The following is an 18,220-nucleotide window of genomic DNA, read 5'->3' as shown; positions in this document are numbered from 1 at the left end:
CTGATAGGCATTCCTGGGTTTAAATGTTGTGAAATGCAGCCACAGTGCAAGGGAGTTACAGCAAAAGAGTTCTACGTCTTCACTGTAGGGTTTACTTCTGGGTATGTGAAGTACAGAATATATTCTTGTGGATTTAAAATGTACCACTTAGAGTACTTGCAAATGCCTTTTCTTATTTCCTAAAATAGAGGAATATTGCTTCCTGTTTCTCTTCACACAATTCTCCTTTACCCTGGGCTGACACCCATTAGGTCTTTCTGCATGTCAAAGAAAAGTTTCTGTAGACCAGCCTTACCTGGGGATGGAAGTAAGTTGTTGTGTAAGGGCTGCTGAAAGAAGAAAAATTCTGTATCCATTCGTTTATGTTCTTTAACAATACACCTTGTATTCACAAGTATTTACAATCAAAATAGAATCCTCTCCCTCTCTTTGGAGTAGGGCCCTTTGAACTGACTTTTATGTATTACATTGTTGAACAGAAAATATTTACCCTTCCTGACTTACCATCTGGTGTCCTTTTAATACTAAAAATTAACAGGATGAAAAAGAGCCTTAAATTCATGTGAATTTAAGCTATTTAAATACTGTTACAGATCAACAGTTAATTGTACTCCCCTTAGTATTTTTTTTTTGTTTTGTGTTTTTCATCATACTTGTGATAATAACCACACTTCAAAATAGGTGCATAAACCCGTGTGAAAAACATATTTATTGATACATAGATAGATAATGTTTTAAATTCTTAAGTACTATTAATTATGCAGTTATTGAAACCCATAAGGATCAAAGGATTTTATATAAGAGGGATTTCACATACAGCTTGGATTATGTTGCTAAATAATAGCACAGTAGTACTTCTTTAGAATTGTAAAATAGCTTTGAGAGGAGTATGATGCCTATAGTTGGTGTAATGCATTGGTAATTAAGAGGGTGTGAGGTTAAGCTTCATTAACTGCTGTGGGATTGTATCTTGGATTTTATTATCCCCTAGAGAGCGTAAGAAGTGAGAGAGGTCAAACTGTTAGAATCTGATTTTGCTTCATGCATCTGCCGAAGCAAGGCAGGCGAAGTAATGTGGCAGCAAACGCAGAAGGACCAGGATTGCTGGCAGATACAGGTCATCCACCAGTTTATTGCAAAGATAAAAGGTTTATTACTGAAACAAATTATTCCATCCTTGCAGTAAAACCTTCATGGCTTGGTTTGCAGGAAACGAAATTATTTTAATTGCATTGTCATTTACTACGGCCGCTTCAGAAGACCTTTTTTTTTCCGCACAAACTTTTTTTTTTTTTTTTTAAATTTTAAACCAGCAGCAAACTTCCTTCTCTCCAGCCAAACTGCCCTTAATAACTTTAGCACTTGTCTGCCTTTTTGTGTGTTCGTGCTGCATAGCAAAGACTTGAATTTTAGTTGACCCCAAGAAACGCTGCATGGTTTGTTTGGTTTTTTTTTATTTTAACTAATGCACTGCTACACACTTTGTTTTTTTATATACCTTATGAAAGATTTGTCTTTTTTTTAGCCTGGGAGAATGTAACAGTTCTCAGAAGCTGACACACTGATGCCACGAAATTGTCAGTCCCAAAGCTTTTCAAAGCTCTATGATGTGGGAGCTGAGATATTTTTCAGCAAAAATAGATTAAGTAGAGAGATTTATGGGCTGATAGCCCAACCTTCCTTTTCTTGGTCCATTGTTTAAATAACACTTTTATTTCCAAATTCTGGATGAAGTTTTGTAAATAAATTCTACATATTTTGGTAGTACTGTGTTCTTCTGAAATTCTGATTTTGATTCTAAGAACATAAATTTATTAAATTCTAAATTATGTAGTTCTTGGACAGGAATGAAGCCTTTCTTGATGCTGAGGACTTAGGAATTATAGATCCAACCATCCAGCCTTTATTTTTGAGGATATACCTGTGTAAAGACAACTGGAGACTCTCACACTGAGGTGCTCTGTGTCACTCAGGCATGATCAGGTTTGGAAGCAGGTACTTTCTGGAAAGAAAGAATGGCATTTAATTACCAGTGTCAGAAGAGGGGAAAGCCTTTTATTCCAATTCTAGTTATTGTGAAGAATAAAAAGCAGATATGAAGAAAAGAAGAAATGTGTAGATCATTTAAGTATTGCCCATAAAGCAAATTTATATAACATTTCTGTGGCTGTATTTCTCCCCAGTCCCAAGCCTACCACACAGTTTCAAGCTCTCTCCCTTTCCAAATGTGCTTATACAAAGTTCTAGTTAAAAAGTTAATTTTTTAAATTAAGCACTGAGATACATCAATCAGTACATCCTAAGGAAAAACAGTGACCATCTGCATGTTCTGTTGAGTCTTCAGGCAGGCTGATGAAGGCATGTTGGCTTCTAGTGAACACAGATACCTTCAAACAGTGCCTGCATGTTCTGCCTCTCTCTCAGACAGTTTGGTGTAAATGGAATTGAGGGTATCTGAAGCTGGGATAGCAGTGATAAAGTTGGGATGCAAACCTGGAGGTAAACAATCTTTATTAGCTCTGCTTATTATTCTTCATATAGAATATGATGAAGTTACAGATATACTCTGACCTTGAATAAGATTGGAATTTTTCCCCCTATTTGTGCTCAAGTACATCTTAGAATGTATTGAACCAAGTGAATAAAGCAGATTGAGCTCAGGCAGTTGGTCTTCAAAATATCCAAAGGCGGAGAACATTCTCCAGACTGCAGCTTATTATGTACAGAGCCTCCTCAGAGGCCATGCGGTTCACAACCACCACATTCAAGAGTATGATTCCAGATATGTTTGCTTTACAACAGTGTTGGCATTGAAAATTGCATGGCTGCGAGATGTAGTAGCCCCAGAAATGTCTTAAAATCTCCCTGTCCCTCGCTTCTTGCATAGAGACAAGAACATGGCACATCTGAGGAATATTCTTCAGCTAAGCATGGTAGTTATTAGGTGAAGGCATTTTGGAAAAGCAGCTTAGCATGTAAGAGTTGTTCTTGGTCTGAGAGAGTTCTTGGAGGGCTCCTGGTCCTTTCTGTGGGGCAGCAAGGGACAAGACAGCCTAAACCAGACCTAAGCTGCTGCATGTGCTCACTGCTAGGGATGGAGGCATGGCTTTCTCGTGGTGCTTTGTGTGAATTCTGTCACATTTAAATCATTTTCTCTTGTCAGAAGGTTTTCATTGTATCGAAATAAAATATCTTTATTGTGTTAGAAATTAAAAGCAAGCTATATTGGGAGAAAAATAAAAGGCTGTTTCAGGTGGATGCTTAGATGGATTTTCATCTCTGGCCGCCAAAATCTTTTATCAGCTTCAGGTGAAACCATTTTTCCTTGATCTCTTAATCTGCTTCATCCTTAGCAGCAGTTAAGACACACCACAGTGCCTAATTGTGTCACACTGATAGTGTGTTTGCCTCTGATTGTTTTGGACTGAGTTTCTCAGGTGTCAACAGCTGGAATTTGTCGTGTGTCCCTGCCACAGAGGGCCATGTAAGAAGGTTTTGTTCTCTGACTGGAAGGCAGGGACTTTTTCTCGGTGTTACATGGGGTTATTTAAGCAGCTTGTCCTCTATCAATAATACTTGGAGAACCTCTCACCCTTATTGTCTTGACCTCTGTTCCTTTTTCAGCATAAAACACATTTTATGTGTAAAATACACAAATTTATGTAGTTAATATCCCTGTCTCATATTTGACGTTTCCAATTACTGTATAACAACAATGAACCAGCAGCACAAAAGATAGGCATTTGCAGTGATTCTAGAGGGAGAAAAACATTAAATAGCTTTAAGAAATGTTGCTGCTGTTTTCCTCTTTACCTCCAGGGAGGAGAATTGTAGAATATGCCATTTCCTGGCTTTTGGCTTTGCAGGTGATGTGAAAGCTGCCCAGTGAGGTTACAGCAGGGTGAGGTAGCAAATTCTTCTATCACCTAGTGTCTGAAACAGGGGCAGGCTCAAGGAGTTTGGTGAAATGTTTGAGCAAGATTTCATGATTTCTGGCAGGCAGTGGTTTTCAGAAAAAAGCAGATTACAAAAAGTTACCTTGGGAGCAAGTTGATCTGGAAATGTCGTTTGGGCCTCCAAATTACTTCTTTGCAGAACTCACCTTTTTAAATGAAAGTTGGTTTGTTGGGGTTTTTGGGTTTTTTGGGGGGGAGGGGGGCGGGGTTGGTTGGTTTTTTTAAATTACTATTAATTGAGGAATATTTTCAGTGAAGCTCTCTTCACTGAAAAAGACCTTTTTATAACAGGAAGCTGAAATCTATGAATAACTGTATGAGGAAATTAAATCTGCACAATAGTTTAACTGATCAGTATGTGTTTTCAAAATAACACCTCAGTTGGAAAATAAGATTGGTTAGCTCTCTGTTGAAGATAGCTAAGTTATAAAATTAACAATTTAAAGTAATCTGTTTGTTTGTTTAGAAAAATACTTTATATAATGCTCTTAGAAGGAAATGCAAATTATTTGTATCTGCATATATGTGAAATGCATCGGGGTGCTTGTCAGCTCTACTTTGTACTTATATTTTTTCAGAACCTTTCAGTACAGTGTTCTGTTTTCATTTTGTCCTATTTGTCAGAAATCTTTGATTTGAAAGCTTGCCTTTTTTTTTTTTTTTACTGAAACAGCTGTTATAAACCTGTAAATGTAATGAAAACTGTTAAATACTAAATCAAAATTCTCATCTTCGTGTAGCTTTCCTACCCAGAGAGCCTAAGTTTTACTACCATGGTAAGGAGTTAATTGTATGCAAGTGTATTTTTTAAACAAGTGGTTAGAAATCTGAAAATAACTCTGTACGTAATCATTCTCATGAACAGTCATTATCGGGCTTTTGCAGTTCATTTGTAAAAGCAAAAGAAATAAAACAACTTGCTCAAAGGTGTGGTCTCTGTATTTTGCTGAACTGCTGGAACACAGATACAATTGTTCTATTGCTGCAACTTTATTAAGTTAGAAAGTTTATAAACGTTTTTGTAACTTCCATTGCCTGGTGCCTTAGAAAATCAGCTCCTGAAGGAGACAGAAGCAACTATCTGAAATCCCTTTCTTTTTTGCAATAATTATAGATGCTGTGTTAATTTATGCAAAAGAAACAAAGCAGCAGGTATTATTTGTAAGGTTATGTATAGAACGGTATACAAGTTTTCTCTCCTGTGTTCTTTGCTATTGAATATGTGCCACACTAAACCCAAAATGGATGTGTTAAAACTTGCCTTGTCTCCTTTCTGTTTGTACCATGTCTACCCACACAAAGCCATGAATGTCACGTGGGTGTTTGGGGGCAGTGCTTGATGTGTGTCCCATCCTTCAACTGAGATTCTTCTTCCCAAGTTTCCGAATTTGCTTTTTATATGTCTCCACACCCAAAACATTGTAACAGAGATGCTGCCTAGCTCTGTGTGGGTTTAACCCTTGAGGCATATCACAGTTCTTCCTCAAGAGTTTTTGCTCAGTGAAAACACAGTTTTCACCTAAGTCTTGTTCTGTTTTAAGCAGACAGAGGTTCTGTGCTCTGCAGCTCACAGGGATGGCTGTGATAAAGTTGGGCCAGAAAACTTCATTGCACTTTATTTCTCCAGTAGGTGTAGAAGTCCATTGCATGCATTCTGAATTCGTGTGTTGTTTCCTTTTTCAGCAATGCAACAAAGGCAGAAAGTGTACATTAGAAACTTTTAAAAAGAATTAAGCACTCCCTCCTTCCTTTCCTGTGTTTGTTTCCATGAGATATCCACCATCACTAGTTATGATGCCTAATGGTTAGCAGAAGAGAAAATTCAAACCATCCTGTTACAAGTGGCTTTTAGTTGGTGTCTGGAGGCTGTTGTGGTCTGTTGGATACTTCTGAAAGATTTACAGGAGTTTACAAAGATCTTATGTTAAAATAGGCTTAAATTTGCTGTGCAGGGAACTTGCCCACTCTCAGAAATGGAGCAGTTTAGGAGATCAGCCTTTAAAGAAAGATTACAAAAACAGGAATATGGGTCCTACTCGAGATGAAGTAGGGCATAAAATAGTGGCACGTCCATTCCGCATTCCTTCTTTTACTACTGTAATTCATTTTTCCAATAATAATGGGGTTTTCCCTGCCCAGTATTAGTAGGAGCCTGTCTTTCAGAAGTGTTGTTTTAATCGGGCTGTGTTACAGATTTTACAGCTGCCCGTTGTACTCAGATAACTGTATTATCTAGCTGGAGGGAGGTGTGGATAAAACTCTGAACTGCCATTTCTGCTGTAGATAGCTAACATTCTTTTGCTCTCTACCTCTAGGAACTTCCAGCCCCTTTGCTTGATGATACCTGTGGGAAGGAATTGGGAGATGAAGCAGCAGCTGTTAAGTCTGAGGATTTTCAGGAGTCTATGAAAATAGCCTGGCGCTACCAAAATTTACCAAAAATGGAGGTAACAGCTATTTCTTTCTTCTTTCCTCTTGCACTCCAAATGAATTTGAAAAGCAAATGCTTCTCATTGGGATCTAGACAACAGAACTGCTAATGGGCAGTGTTACAGGATTGCCTCTTGAGGGAAAACTATTATACACCACTGAATGTTTTAATTACTAGTGGAACAAAGAGAAAGGGGATTTGAGAGTTTGCAGGTATTCTAAAACTCAATTCACACAATAGAATTTTAAAATAAAAAAAAAAACACTTAAATTCCATGGGATTTTTCAATGAGTATTATTAAATTGAGACAGCTTTTTATGAATGTTTGGATAATGTACTTGCTTACAAACCCGGCCTGAATTTAGTTGTACACAAATTCCTTAAGTAGGTTTAATCAACACGACTTAGTAGATGTCTGCAGTGAAAGTACTGTGTTGAAGCAAGCTGTTGACCTGCTTATCCATGTGCATAACAACTAAAGCAAGCACTTGAGATTATATCAGCTTCACTGTCCCTGGAAACTAATCACTGTGCAGGGACAATGTAAGAAGCAACCTCAGTGGTCAGTCTTTCAGAGTTTACAGTTGTTAGTGTTTTGTGAATAATCAGTCTCCCATGGCTGGTGACTTTCTTATTTAATCCAGTGGCACAATCAACCTTTAACAAAGTTACAGCATTCCTGACCATCCAGAATAAAATCCTGGTTTTGTCTATACATTTTAGTCTACATTTTTAAATTCTGGTTTCATTGTAGTCATACCTGCCTAGTAAGTTCAGTTGTATTCTTAAAAACATAATTGGAATGTGACAAAATGATCTTACAAGGCTTGGCATGTTTGGTTTTCTGTGAAATTGCACAGACATGGCTATATAGTTGTGTCAGAAAAGACTTATATATGATGACATGCCAAATCAAACAGCCTCCAGGGTAATCATATAATCTCATCAATTTTATTATTGTGGAGCTTGCTGTGCCACTCTGAACCGCCCCCAAAATAATTTGTGTGTTTTAAAATCTAGCAGAATTCCTTGTACAGTGATATGAAAACAATTTCATCTTAGAAGATAGAAAAATTATTTAAAAATTCAGTTGGGTGTGCACCTATCATCTTTAACTTCATAGCAGTAAGCACTTCTTCCACTAATGCAATATTTCTTGAAAGTGCATGATGTGCATGCCCTTGATTACTGCAAATCGATTATGCAAGATAAAATAAGAAGGTCAGTCTTTTGGGGAGAGTTTCCCTTGTTACTGCTGCTTTTTGAATTGGATCTTGATCATTCTCAATAGTTGAGGTACAGTATTTTATGTGTATAAGTATCAGTCTTAAACTATCTGTACTTAGAATTCCTCAGGACATTTTAATTGGTGAAAAATTGATTTGAAATTGATATTTTTTGCTAATTTGTATTGCAGTTATCATAATATTTTGTCTCTGTTCTATATTAATTGGATTGGTGATTATACTCCAATATTGAGGAAAACTCTGATTCTGCCTTCCTACCCAGAACAATACATTTAGTTCAGTAATTTAATGAACAACTTTGGCTGTGACTTCTTCTTTAAATGTTCCGTCACTGGTAAAACCCAATGTTGAATACAATTTCAAGGCATATTTTCCCAACTGATTGAACTCATGTGCCAGTGAATTTTCAAAGACTACTGTCAAATAGTTTCAACTGTGAAAGAGGAAAATTAGCTTTGCTTTTAGCTAGAACTCTAAACATGAGAGCAGAAACTTTCCTGTTATCTGGCTAAATGCAGAGCAAGAATGCTGAGTAGAAGATGTCTTTGAGGTATTTTTGATGATGAATTTGGTTACTGTTTCTGAGTAATAATAGATTTTGATTAGAGTTCAGACATTCCCTTTCCATTCATTAGACCCTGTTTAGACTAGCCGGGTACCTCATTTTTGTTCTTAGGCATGGTGTTGGTATTAGTGCTCTTCACAGCTTCTCTCTACATATTGCACATACCTTGCCTCAGAAAAAACTAGAAGATTTGTAAGAAATCTTCTTATAAGTGAAAGGCCTTGTTAAAGGCCTTGTTATGCTCGATGTGCCTTTGCCAGTTTGTTACTTACATCTGTATGAGAGGTGAATTTCATTTAAACTTTTGAGTGTACGGAGAGCCTGTTTTGCAATGCAAGCCAGTGCGGTTCGTTCATTTTTTTTTTTTTTATTTTTTTGAATGAACTGCTTCTGTTCTCGGGGCAATATATAAACTGTCACAGCATGAAATCAATTTTCTGCCTTGATTCATCCTAAACCTGAGATTTCTAGCACATTAGTGTTGCAATTAGAAGCACGAAGAGCAGACGGTAGCGGAGGCTGCGCTCGCTGGCAGACCGGGAAGAGCCCGAGCCTGCAGCCCAGGCTGTGCCCGCCCAGCTCCGGCACATTATTCCTGCTTGCTCCATTCAGGTAGGCTTTCCCCCAGCTCCCCGCTAAGGCCGGCAATGCGGGACGCCCATTGAGGGCCCTGTGCCGTGGGCTCGGCTTTTCTGCCTTTCCCGAGGCTTTAGGAGCGCCGGCTCCCAGGCTCCACCCAGCGCCGTGCTCATTCTTTGGAAACCGGAGAGGTTATCACCTGCCTTAATCCCTGCGGCGGGGTGGATTAAGGACACCAATGTGCCTCGGGATTCTCAAAGAGGATCCTGGAAACTTCTTGTTTCTTCTTTTTTTGCTGTCTTTACTAAACTCTATTGGGCCTCAGTAAGGATTTGCATCTGAAATGGGCAACCTGGAGCTTTTCTCAATGAAGACATCAGATCAAAGTTCAGTTAGTCAAGGCCTTTCTAAAACATTAAGGGGGCTTGGAAGTACACAATAAAAAGATGAGCTCTGGCCGAGATCGCAGTAAAAACATTCTGATCTGTAATCCGGATAAAGAATAGATTATAGGCCAAAGAACAGCCCCTGTTTAAATTGCTTTCAGAATCCTTGTTTTGAATAAAGTTACATTTTACAATTAAAAAAACCTCTAAATTTTGATAGAATGATATATTTTATTGAACCGCCTGCTTTAAAAATCAGATACCAATAAATAAATTGGTACAGGGATTTAGAGAACGTGCTTTTCTATTTTATTTTTTTTTTTTGTAAAACTGGTTTGCCTCCAATGACTAGATATTCATAAGCAATTCCATGTGTTTTTTTTGAACTAAAAAATAATTATATTTTTTTTATTAAAAGTTTGGGTTCCATTGACTATTCTAGGAAAAGTATTGCATTATTGTTACCGTAGATATTCTCTGAGAACTGACTAGGCCTAACAACTATTAGTCAAATAATTTCAAAATATTTACCCTATATCAAATAATTCTAATTAAACTTAACAGTTTATTAAACTTTTTGGTAAAATACTATCCACTTGAGTATTATGTTATAACCATCCAGGGAGAGTAACTTTACATGTGTAATTCAAATAATGTTGCAGGTTCTATTCCAAATTCCATTAATATGGAACAAACAGATGCAATTATTTCCTCTATTCACTAGCACATGTTCAAAATGTGTAATTCCTGCCCAGGTATATGTTAGATTGGGTTTATGGTGTTTTATATACCAAAATTAAGATCTGAGGAAAATATATCTTCATTATGGTCAATCATAGTTATTGCATGTGATGCTCAACCTACTGTTTATTCAATTTTCAAGGAATTAAAAATAGTTTTAAACTCTTTCTTATTTTTCTATTAAAATCACTTTTATGAAGATGCAATGGTTTGGTTTTTTCACTGTTCATGAATAAAGGGAAACATTTTCCAAGTCAGCTGAAAATACTTTTGTAGCACCATATAATTGTCAGAGACTGAAAAATCAAAGAGGCAGAACACATGATGTTCTGCACATTTCATAGATCTGGCCCTTACAACTTTGTGGTCATCTGTCTAGAATATGTGCAAAAATACGTTATTTTAATTATCGGACTGCACTGTGGTGCTGCAGCATGGAATAGTAAAGGTTGAACTCTATGTGAAAAATTCACATTCAAATATGACAACGGGGGAATGGAAACTTAGTAGTAAATATTATAATGTTTTTCTCCTTGAAGCTTTTATTTAGGCTGAATGAGGGTAAACCAGAGGTTTGAAGTGTATTGCTGGTTAATTACTTTCTTTTGACTGGTAATAGTTTAAGTCTGTAATCAGTATTGTTGTTTCTACAGGCCAGCCCAACAACATATACAAAATTTGGCCATTACTATGATGTTTCTAAAAAGATGTCTCCAGAACTGCGTCAGTCCGTAAAATGGCACAGTTTTTACCTCCATGAGGAGTTGTCTTTGGAGCCTGAGACCAAAGCATGGTAAGTTTTGGTACCGTGGCTCTGCTGTGTGTGTAGATTTTGCAGGCATACTGGCAGGAAAGATACATTGCTGCAGAGAACACGGTAGTGATGGAGGGGGTCAGGAGCAGCTCCATGGCTCCCACTCAGTGCCACGTGCCTGGAGGGGCACAGGGACAGCCCAGAGCTCTGCTCCCAGCAGGGAGAAGGCAGCACGTTGGCTGTGACAATTAAGGCAGACATTACTAGGACAGCCTCGGCCAGAGCTGCGTGTTCAGCCCAGCCCTACTGAGTGTGGGGACTGGGGAGAGCTGCTCCTGTCTGTGTGAGAATCCTCCCTGAGCACCAGCAGCTCTGAGATGGGCTTGGCAGGTGGCTATCAGTCTTAAAAGGATGTCTGAGTTTGTAGGGCTTAGGAGACAGGCCATCCTTGACCTACATAGCTTAGAGTGCTAGATCAGATTAGTTCATGATGTGCTTTTACTTCTTACGTCCTACAGCTTCACCTAAGGAAAATACAAGATACTTTGAATAAAATTATGTCTCACAAAACATTTCCTATTCAAACTCTTCTCGGAATGAATAACTTATTATGTTTATGTCTGTCAGTAGTGAATTAAGGAAGACTGAGAGAAAATGAGTGACAGTAGCAAAGGCTCGTATTAGCCTGTAGACACACGTCCATTGTATCTTTCTTGGAGACACTTCAAGTCAAGTCAAACATCGAGGCTGGGCCAGCATTTTCTTTGTCCAGCCCAGTCACTGAATTTATATAATAGTATAATTTATATAATTTATGTAATACCTGGCTTTATAGATCCCAGTGTATAGGGCCAGCTCCTGGACACAGTATGGGATTTATTGGGATTGATTTCCACTGCAGTGCACTCATATAAAACCTCAGATTTATGAAAGAAGTTCCGTATGAACCACCTTTCTTTAGAGCTGTAGCAAAGCCAAAGCCAAGTCTCTCTCTAATTTGTTCTGTTACATGATCAAATGTCACTGCTTTGTGAAGCAAATTCTTGTGATAGTGTAAAAAAAACCCCACTTTTAGACAAAGCAGAGAACTTTCTTGTGCAATAAATATTTGAACCAACCTTATTTATATGTTAATATTATAATTTCTCATTTTTACTAGCAGAGCAATAGAGGATGGACACAAAAATATCTGACAGGTTGCAAGTGTTGTTACAGTTATTGAGCAATTTAACTCACTTTCTCTTCTCTAGCTAATGTGAATGTCGTGACTCATTCCACTATATTGCTGTCAAGTATTAGTTCATTTTACATTAAATTAAATTAACTCATCAGTATAGTGTAAGAAATGGACTTTATGCATTTGATTTTATAAGCCTTGTTTAATGCTGATATTGTCCTTGTGTGCTAGCCTGATAAAAAAGCATCAGCTGTTCATTAAATTGTTGAACTCTGTGAATTCTATTCTTTTTTTAGTTTAAATCTAACAGATAGATCAGATTTATGTAATTTTCTTGGCAAATTGGTAGAGCAGAGAGTGATGAGGTGAGGAACATGATCAAATCAAGCTGGGCTATGGAAGGCTTATCTCCTTTTCCTCTCCCTGCCACCTCAACATGGGTCTCCTCCAAGAAGCCTTCCCTGAGGAAATGGAGGAATTGTGGTGTTGGGAGTAAAGGCAGGTACCAAAGTAACAGCCAGCCATCATCCTAAACACTGTCATGCAGTCTAAAAATGATGTGATAAGGGACAGAGAGGAGTAAAAAGCACACTGGGAATAACGAACTCTTAGAAATCTCTGGGAAACATAGAGTTGTGTAAGTCTCTTTCTTTTGATCATTTGTCTTCTAGCTTTGATTATTGTCATTTCGAATGACCACAAACATAGTTGGGTTTGGATACCCTATTTTAAAAAGGTTGTTTTAGGTCAGTGTTAAGACAAGGTGGGAAGGAAAAATTTTTCAAAATTACAGTCCCTGATATAAAGCTTCGAAAGAAGAATGGAAGTTCTTGGAAAAATGGAAGCAAAGTTAAAAGCTAACATACAGAGGATGTAAGTCTGTCTTCTGCAGTCATGGGCTACAGTAAATTGTAGTGGTAGAAACACAGGCTGGAAACATGGAGATGATTTTTTAAGGATTTGTACAAGAAGTTGGCTTGCAGACACAAGTTGGGAGCATTGTAGAATCTTCATCATGAAAAATTTCTAAGGACAAGCTAGATAAATGTCAGTCAGACTTACTGAGGTCCTTTTCATCCCTGTATTTGTGATTCTTTAATTCACATTAATCGTGATGTATTCAATCCAATACCATTGTATGAATGTTACCAGTTATTTCACTGCTCTCAATGAGTTCATGCTTTTACAGAAACCAAGCAGATTGCAGTGCATTTTTTCATCACTGCATGTAATGAAATTCTGAAGGAAGCATTCTTTGAAAATGAAAACAAGCTCACAGTCCTCTCAGCAGGATCTCATTTTAAAAAGTTTCTAAAAAGAGGAGGGAAGGGATATTATTTTGCTGTCTCTACTGTTTGGAAAATCAGTTGAATGCTTTGGGCTTTTAAATCCAGCTTCAATATATCATAGAATAGTAAAACATTCTGTTCTCTTGGTTAACTAGACAATGGTTTTAAAGAAAGTAGTCACACAATAGTCACCTTCCAGTTGAAATCACCAATTTGTATTAGATCTTATATTGGATTTCCTGATGGTCTTTCAAGAGCTTGGGCTCTTGCTCTGAGTTACAATTAATGAGGAGCACAGCCATGGCTGGTTAGAATGTCTCCACTTAGAGTGAGTAATTTCTTAAGCGTGTGGTTCTCAGGCTGTGGTTTGAGCCATACCCAAAAAAATCCCTGTTGATATAATGCTGATTGCCTGTCTAGCATTGCAAAATCTCTGTAATCCATCATGCTGCAGTACCTCCAAAAAATACTGACTGCCTAAAAGGAAATACATTAAAAATTACAAAAATTACTTGAAGTTCAGAAAATCCCTAAAAATATTTTTTCTTTCAATTTTTTTCCTTCTTTTAATTTATCAAAAGGAGATTGACAGAAAATTAACAGTGGAAGCTGACAAATCCTTCAAAAATAACGAAGCATTTTTTAAAAAGGGGATAGTTAATTACTGAAATAATTTACATTAATAGGCTCTATATTATGAGATGTTTGCAGATTATTTAATGACTTTCTAAAGGGTATACTTTGCAAGATACATATCAGTAAAGATGTTTCTGGATGAAGTTTTCTCTTGAAGTGTAGGAATGCAGACCAAAAGCAGTGGTGTGTTGTGGGTTTTTTTTAAATCCAAGAATGTTTTGCTTTTGTCACTCATACCAAGGTTGAGGGGGAAGTGGAAACCAATGGTTTTGTCTAGTATGCAGTTTTCCGTAAGTGAATGGTGTTGTTGTTGAGACGTGATGCTTCTTTATCATACCAGAAGTTGCAAAAGTTAGGAATTAGATGAAAAAAAAGAACGTTTCCATTTTCTTGAAATGTTTCCACCCTGTTTTATCATGGGTATTCCATTGTAAATATTTGTAATGTTGCAGAGCACGACGTGGTTTGAGCTCAGGCTGAAATAAATTGTTCTAGTCCTGTAACTGCAGCCATTAAAGAGACACCTTCTCTCAGGTACTCCTCATGGGAAGTGTACCTAACCCACACATCCCACGTGAAGGTCGTGAGCAGTGACCACCTCATCCTTCTAAAGAAAGATTTTAGAATCTCAGGGTTTCGTTTTATTTTAATTGCACCTTTTGGATTAAATTATCTTACATACTGATGTGAGCAAAGTGTTCCCTAACGAGTGTCCTGTTTGGGTGGGGTTTATTTCTCTTTTCCTGATAGAGACCTGCTACTTTTGTATGTAATTAATGTTCATCAAAGAATGTGCTTAATCCATAACTTGTTAGATGCACCTAGAATTCACCTTGTTGACCAGCCTCACTTCACCCTTTACTTTTTAGTTTTGGAGGACCTTAAGTTTCACTTTTCCTCCTTGAAATTTGGAACATCTCTTTCCCTGCCCTCCTTTCCTTTGGGAAGAGGTGGGGAGCAAGAAGAAGAATTCTGTGCTCTGTTTTCATTTCACCATCCCAGGATGTAACAACAGATTATGCATTTATAGCAGAAAATATACAAGAAAAGTAATGCACTGCATTTTCTTATATGGCTTATATTCACCTGTCAGAAACATGAGTGTACTGAACATACATTTTGCAATCCTTGGAAAAACAATGCTGCATCTTTTAGGAAAGATCCTTTGTCATAATGTTTTGTGACATGAAAACCATGTATTTATAAAAGGGACCAGATCATCCTCATGCTACTAAGTCTCCAGCAGCACATTAGGAAACTCATTTTATTTCACCTGTTCTTCAGTGACTGAACTGTCCCTGTAATTGTAGTTAATGTCTTTTTTGAGATAATTGCAGAGCTTCCTTTGCAGGATCAGAGCTGTGGGGACTTCATATGGGCCAGAAACTCTTGGCCCTTTTGAGAAATCGTGTATATTTATACATACGTCCCTCTCTGGCTATGCACACAAGCATTTGGGTTCTGTATAGGCTGGGAAAGAAAGGTGACTTTTTTTGACCGATTAGATTAAAACTGACCTTTTACTTTGCGATTAAAAACGAGTTTTGGAGGTTCTCAACATTACTTGTTCACCTTAAAGTTTGGACCAGTCCTCCTTTTCTTCTCTGTGTTTTCACATATGTGTGTGTATCTGTTTTTTGATGGAGGGAGGGGCAAAATGCTACCCTGTAAACTGGCACCTGCCAGCCAGTGTAGGTATAACATTCAATAGCCTTGTTCACTCTCCTTTCTGCACTTCTGGGACCTGATGGCTCAATTAGACTACAGGATTCCCTTTGGTAATCACTCAAGAAGGATAGAAGTTTGTTTCCCCATGTGTATTGGCTTTGGTTTGCCAGTCTGAGATTTCTTGGCCAGTGCACCAATTTATGTGGTGGTTTAAGTGCTGGCCAAATGCCAATGCACCTGCAAGAATTATTTACTCATTTTTCTGCTGTGAGATAAGATTTAGGAGGAGAGCAAAGCAGGCTCAAAACTTTAAAGAGTATAAAGAAAACTTTATTAATAGAACTAAAAGAATAATAAGAATCAGAATAAAACCTTCAGAACACTTGTCCTATTCCCACACTCTCTTTTCTTTCCCACTGAGCATAAAGAGACAAAACTTGGGATTTTCAGTCAATTAAGTAAAGAATTAGTTGAAGACAGGTTGTGAAGCCAGTCCTCCTAAAGGAAGTAGTAAATGGGCCTGGGTGTTTGGTGCCAAAAGAAGGCAGAAACCTTCTCTGTGTTATCTCATTTTTATGTTGGGGAAGGACAGCTATGTCCTGGTGCTGATGCTGGGCCCAGGTTTAAAGGGCTGTGTGCCTGACAGCAAATGTTCTCCAGTGGTTGTTGCCAGGATATTCTGGTGTCCTCCAGCTGCTGGAGCTGGTACCTAGCAGGAAGGCAGGAATATCCTCTCTGGTGACTCTGTGCATTGCAGGCAACACTTATTTTATATCTCTGCTTCCAGTCCCGTTCTTCAGGGCAAGTACCAAGCAAGAAGGTTTGATAACCAAAGGAACCAAAATAATTAAGATGTAGTTTTTCAGTAATACTCATAAATCTTACCTTTAGAAAGTATGTGCTTTTGAAAAAGAATGAATTTATCTACAGTCTAGATTTACCAATAAATTTAGATAAAACAGTTTTGGCTGTCTTGCCTAATGGAGTCTCCTTTTCCATAACAAGGCTATTTGTCATACCCTTGACAACCTAACCTTTGTTAACTGCTTGGAAACTATCAGCAGAGAAGTCAGAGCCTTTGTTGTAACCAGGATACCTTCTTGCCAGCTCCTGCTTTATCCATTACTGAAGTGCTAAACAAAAAAAAGAGTAGAGAAGGAATTGTTTAAACTCATTATCAAAATCAAATTGTGTTTAGTAACAAAACCACAAAAAGACTAGAAATTGGAAAATAAGAAGTATCTTATTTCCTTCCTTAAATATTGTGACAAACATTGCCAGAAGGGTAATGTAACTTGCTTTTATAAATAGTGTTTCTACAATATTTTTCATGTTCTTATTTGCATAAGATGGGTCAAATTCAAGGAAACTATTAATATTTTAGAAAGAGGTAGAAGGTCACCTGTTTTGATATTTTTAAAAATCTACACACATTACATTATTTTTTAAAATTCTTTCTTTGCTGCAAATCTCTTTCTGGTAGATTAATTGAAGATCTATTTTATTTCTTTAATTTTAGGACCCTTTAATCCTGCTATGCTGGTGCTTTGGTTATTTTATTCTTTTATCCACTGACTTTTAAAAGCAAGTTAGTAGTGAATCAGAAATCAGCAGATATTTTGATTGCAGTATATTCTCTGGAAAAAAAAAAAAATTTGGCTGCTGTGGGGGGCTAAAGTTCATCCTGTAAACTGGCAGCTGCCAGGCAGTGTGGGTAGAAGATTTAATAGCAATTCCTTTTGCAACTAAACATTGGGAAAGCGATGGACTTCAGAAATTGAACTTCCCCATTTGAAGTGCTCCTTTCTTTTTATATAGCAAGGCAGACTTTACCCATGAAATACCATGTTGAGATTATATACTGCCAGTTAATTTTCAGCTCTGAATTTCATAAAGGGTATTAGATTATTGAAGTATATCAGTTTAATCAGTAGTTTTCTAGGGTACTGAATCAGAAACAAAAATAAATAGAATTTCATTTGGAAAGTCTCCTTTTGTGTTCGTATCAGAGAAAGGTCATCTCTTAATGTTTTTTGACATTGATTATTTCAAAACTCCAGTTTAGTAGGACCACATGACTTTTTTGATTGTAGATGTTTATAACTCAAGTATATTTGAGGGTTGGGGTTGTGTGGGTACTGTTTTCTTAAAGGAAACATAGATTTTTGAGTTGAAGAAATGGCGCAAAAGACAGATCATTGTAATTTTTACATGCTTCTCAGAAAAGTCAAATTCTCTCTGTGCCAGGGGATGAAAGTGAGTTTATTTGGGTTTATTCATCAGGAAAATGCATTTGGATAACAGTCTAGGCTCTTAGTAAAGTAATGGGAACGATTGCATTAATACTTGGGCCGGGTGGTCTCTCAAGGAGCCACTCTGGTAACCTGAACTGTTACCAGACCAGACATACATAAATTATGGGGCAAAGGAGAAGAATTTTAGAGGCAAAATTGTCAAAATAACCTGTCCTATTTCCCCAAGAAGTACAGCAGGAGGTTTTAATCCTCAACCCTTGATGGTAAGTAGTGAGACTGGAGGAAAATGTTGAAGCCAGAAAAGGTAGAAGGGTTTAAACTGCAGTGAGGAACCTGCCTCAGGCCCAGACACCCAACCCATGGTCCATGGGATTTGGGAAACCAATGTCTCTTAAAAGTGAGCACCTGAAATACTCTTTGAAAGTAAAGAGCTTCTAAGTCTGACGAGATGATTTGCTGGAGTTTCATTGTGGTTTAAGTCTGCTTAAATCCACTTCTAGCCATCAGTTTGCTTTTGTTTGTTTTTCCAAATGTTG

General features: G+C 37.5%; 1 protein-coding gene across 1 annotated transcript in view; it reads left to right on the top strand.

The window, feature by feature from the left end:
- Positions 1-18,220, top strand: part of ELP4 (elongator acetyltransferase complex subunit 4) — a 136,011-nt gene that overhangs the window by 20,122 nt on the left and 97,669 nt on the right. The window contains exons 4-5 of the mRNA XM_066320506.1: positions 6,272-6,403; positions 10,559-10,698. Of these exons, the coding sequence (XP_066176603.1) occupies positions 6,272-6,403; positions 10,559-10,698 (272 nt within the window). The remainder of the gene's footprint in view (positions 1-6,271; positions 6,404-10,558; positions 10,699-18,220) is intronic.

This window comes from Sylvia atricapilla, chromosome 6 (assembly GCF_009819655.1).
Source record: "Sylvia atricapilla isolate bSylAtr1 chromosome 6, bSylAtr1.pri, whole genome shotgun sequence".
Lineage (NCBI taxonomy): Eukaryota > Metazoa > Chordata > Aves > Passeriformes > Sylviidae > Sylvia > Sylvia atricapilla.
The sequence above is the reverse complement of the archived record's forward strand: the minus strand, read 5'-3'. Positions and strand labels throughout refer to the sequence as shown.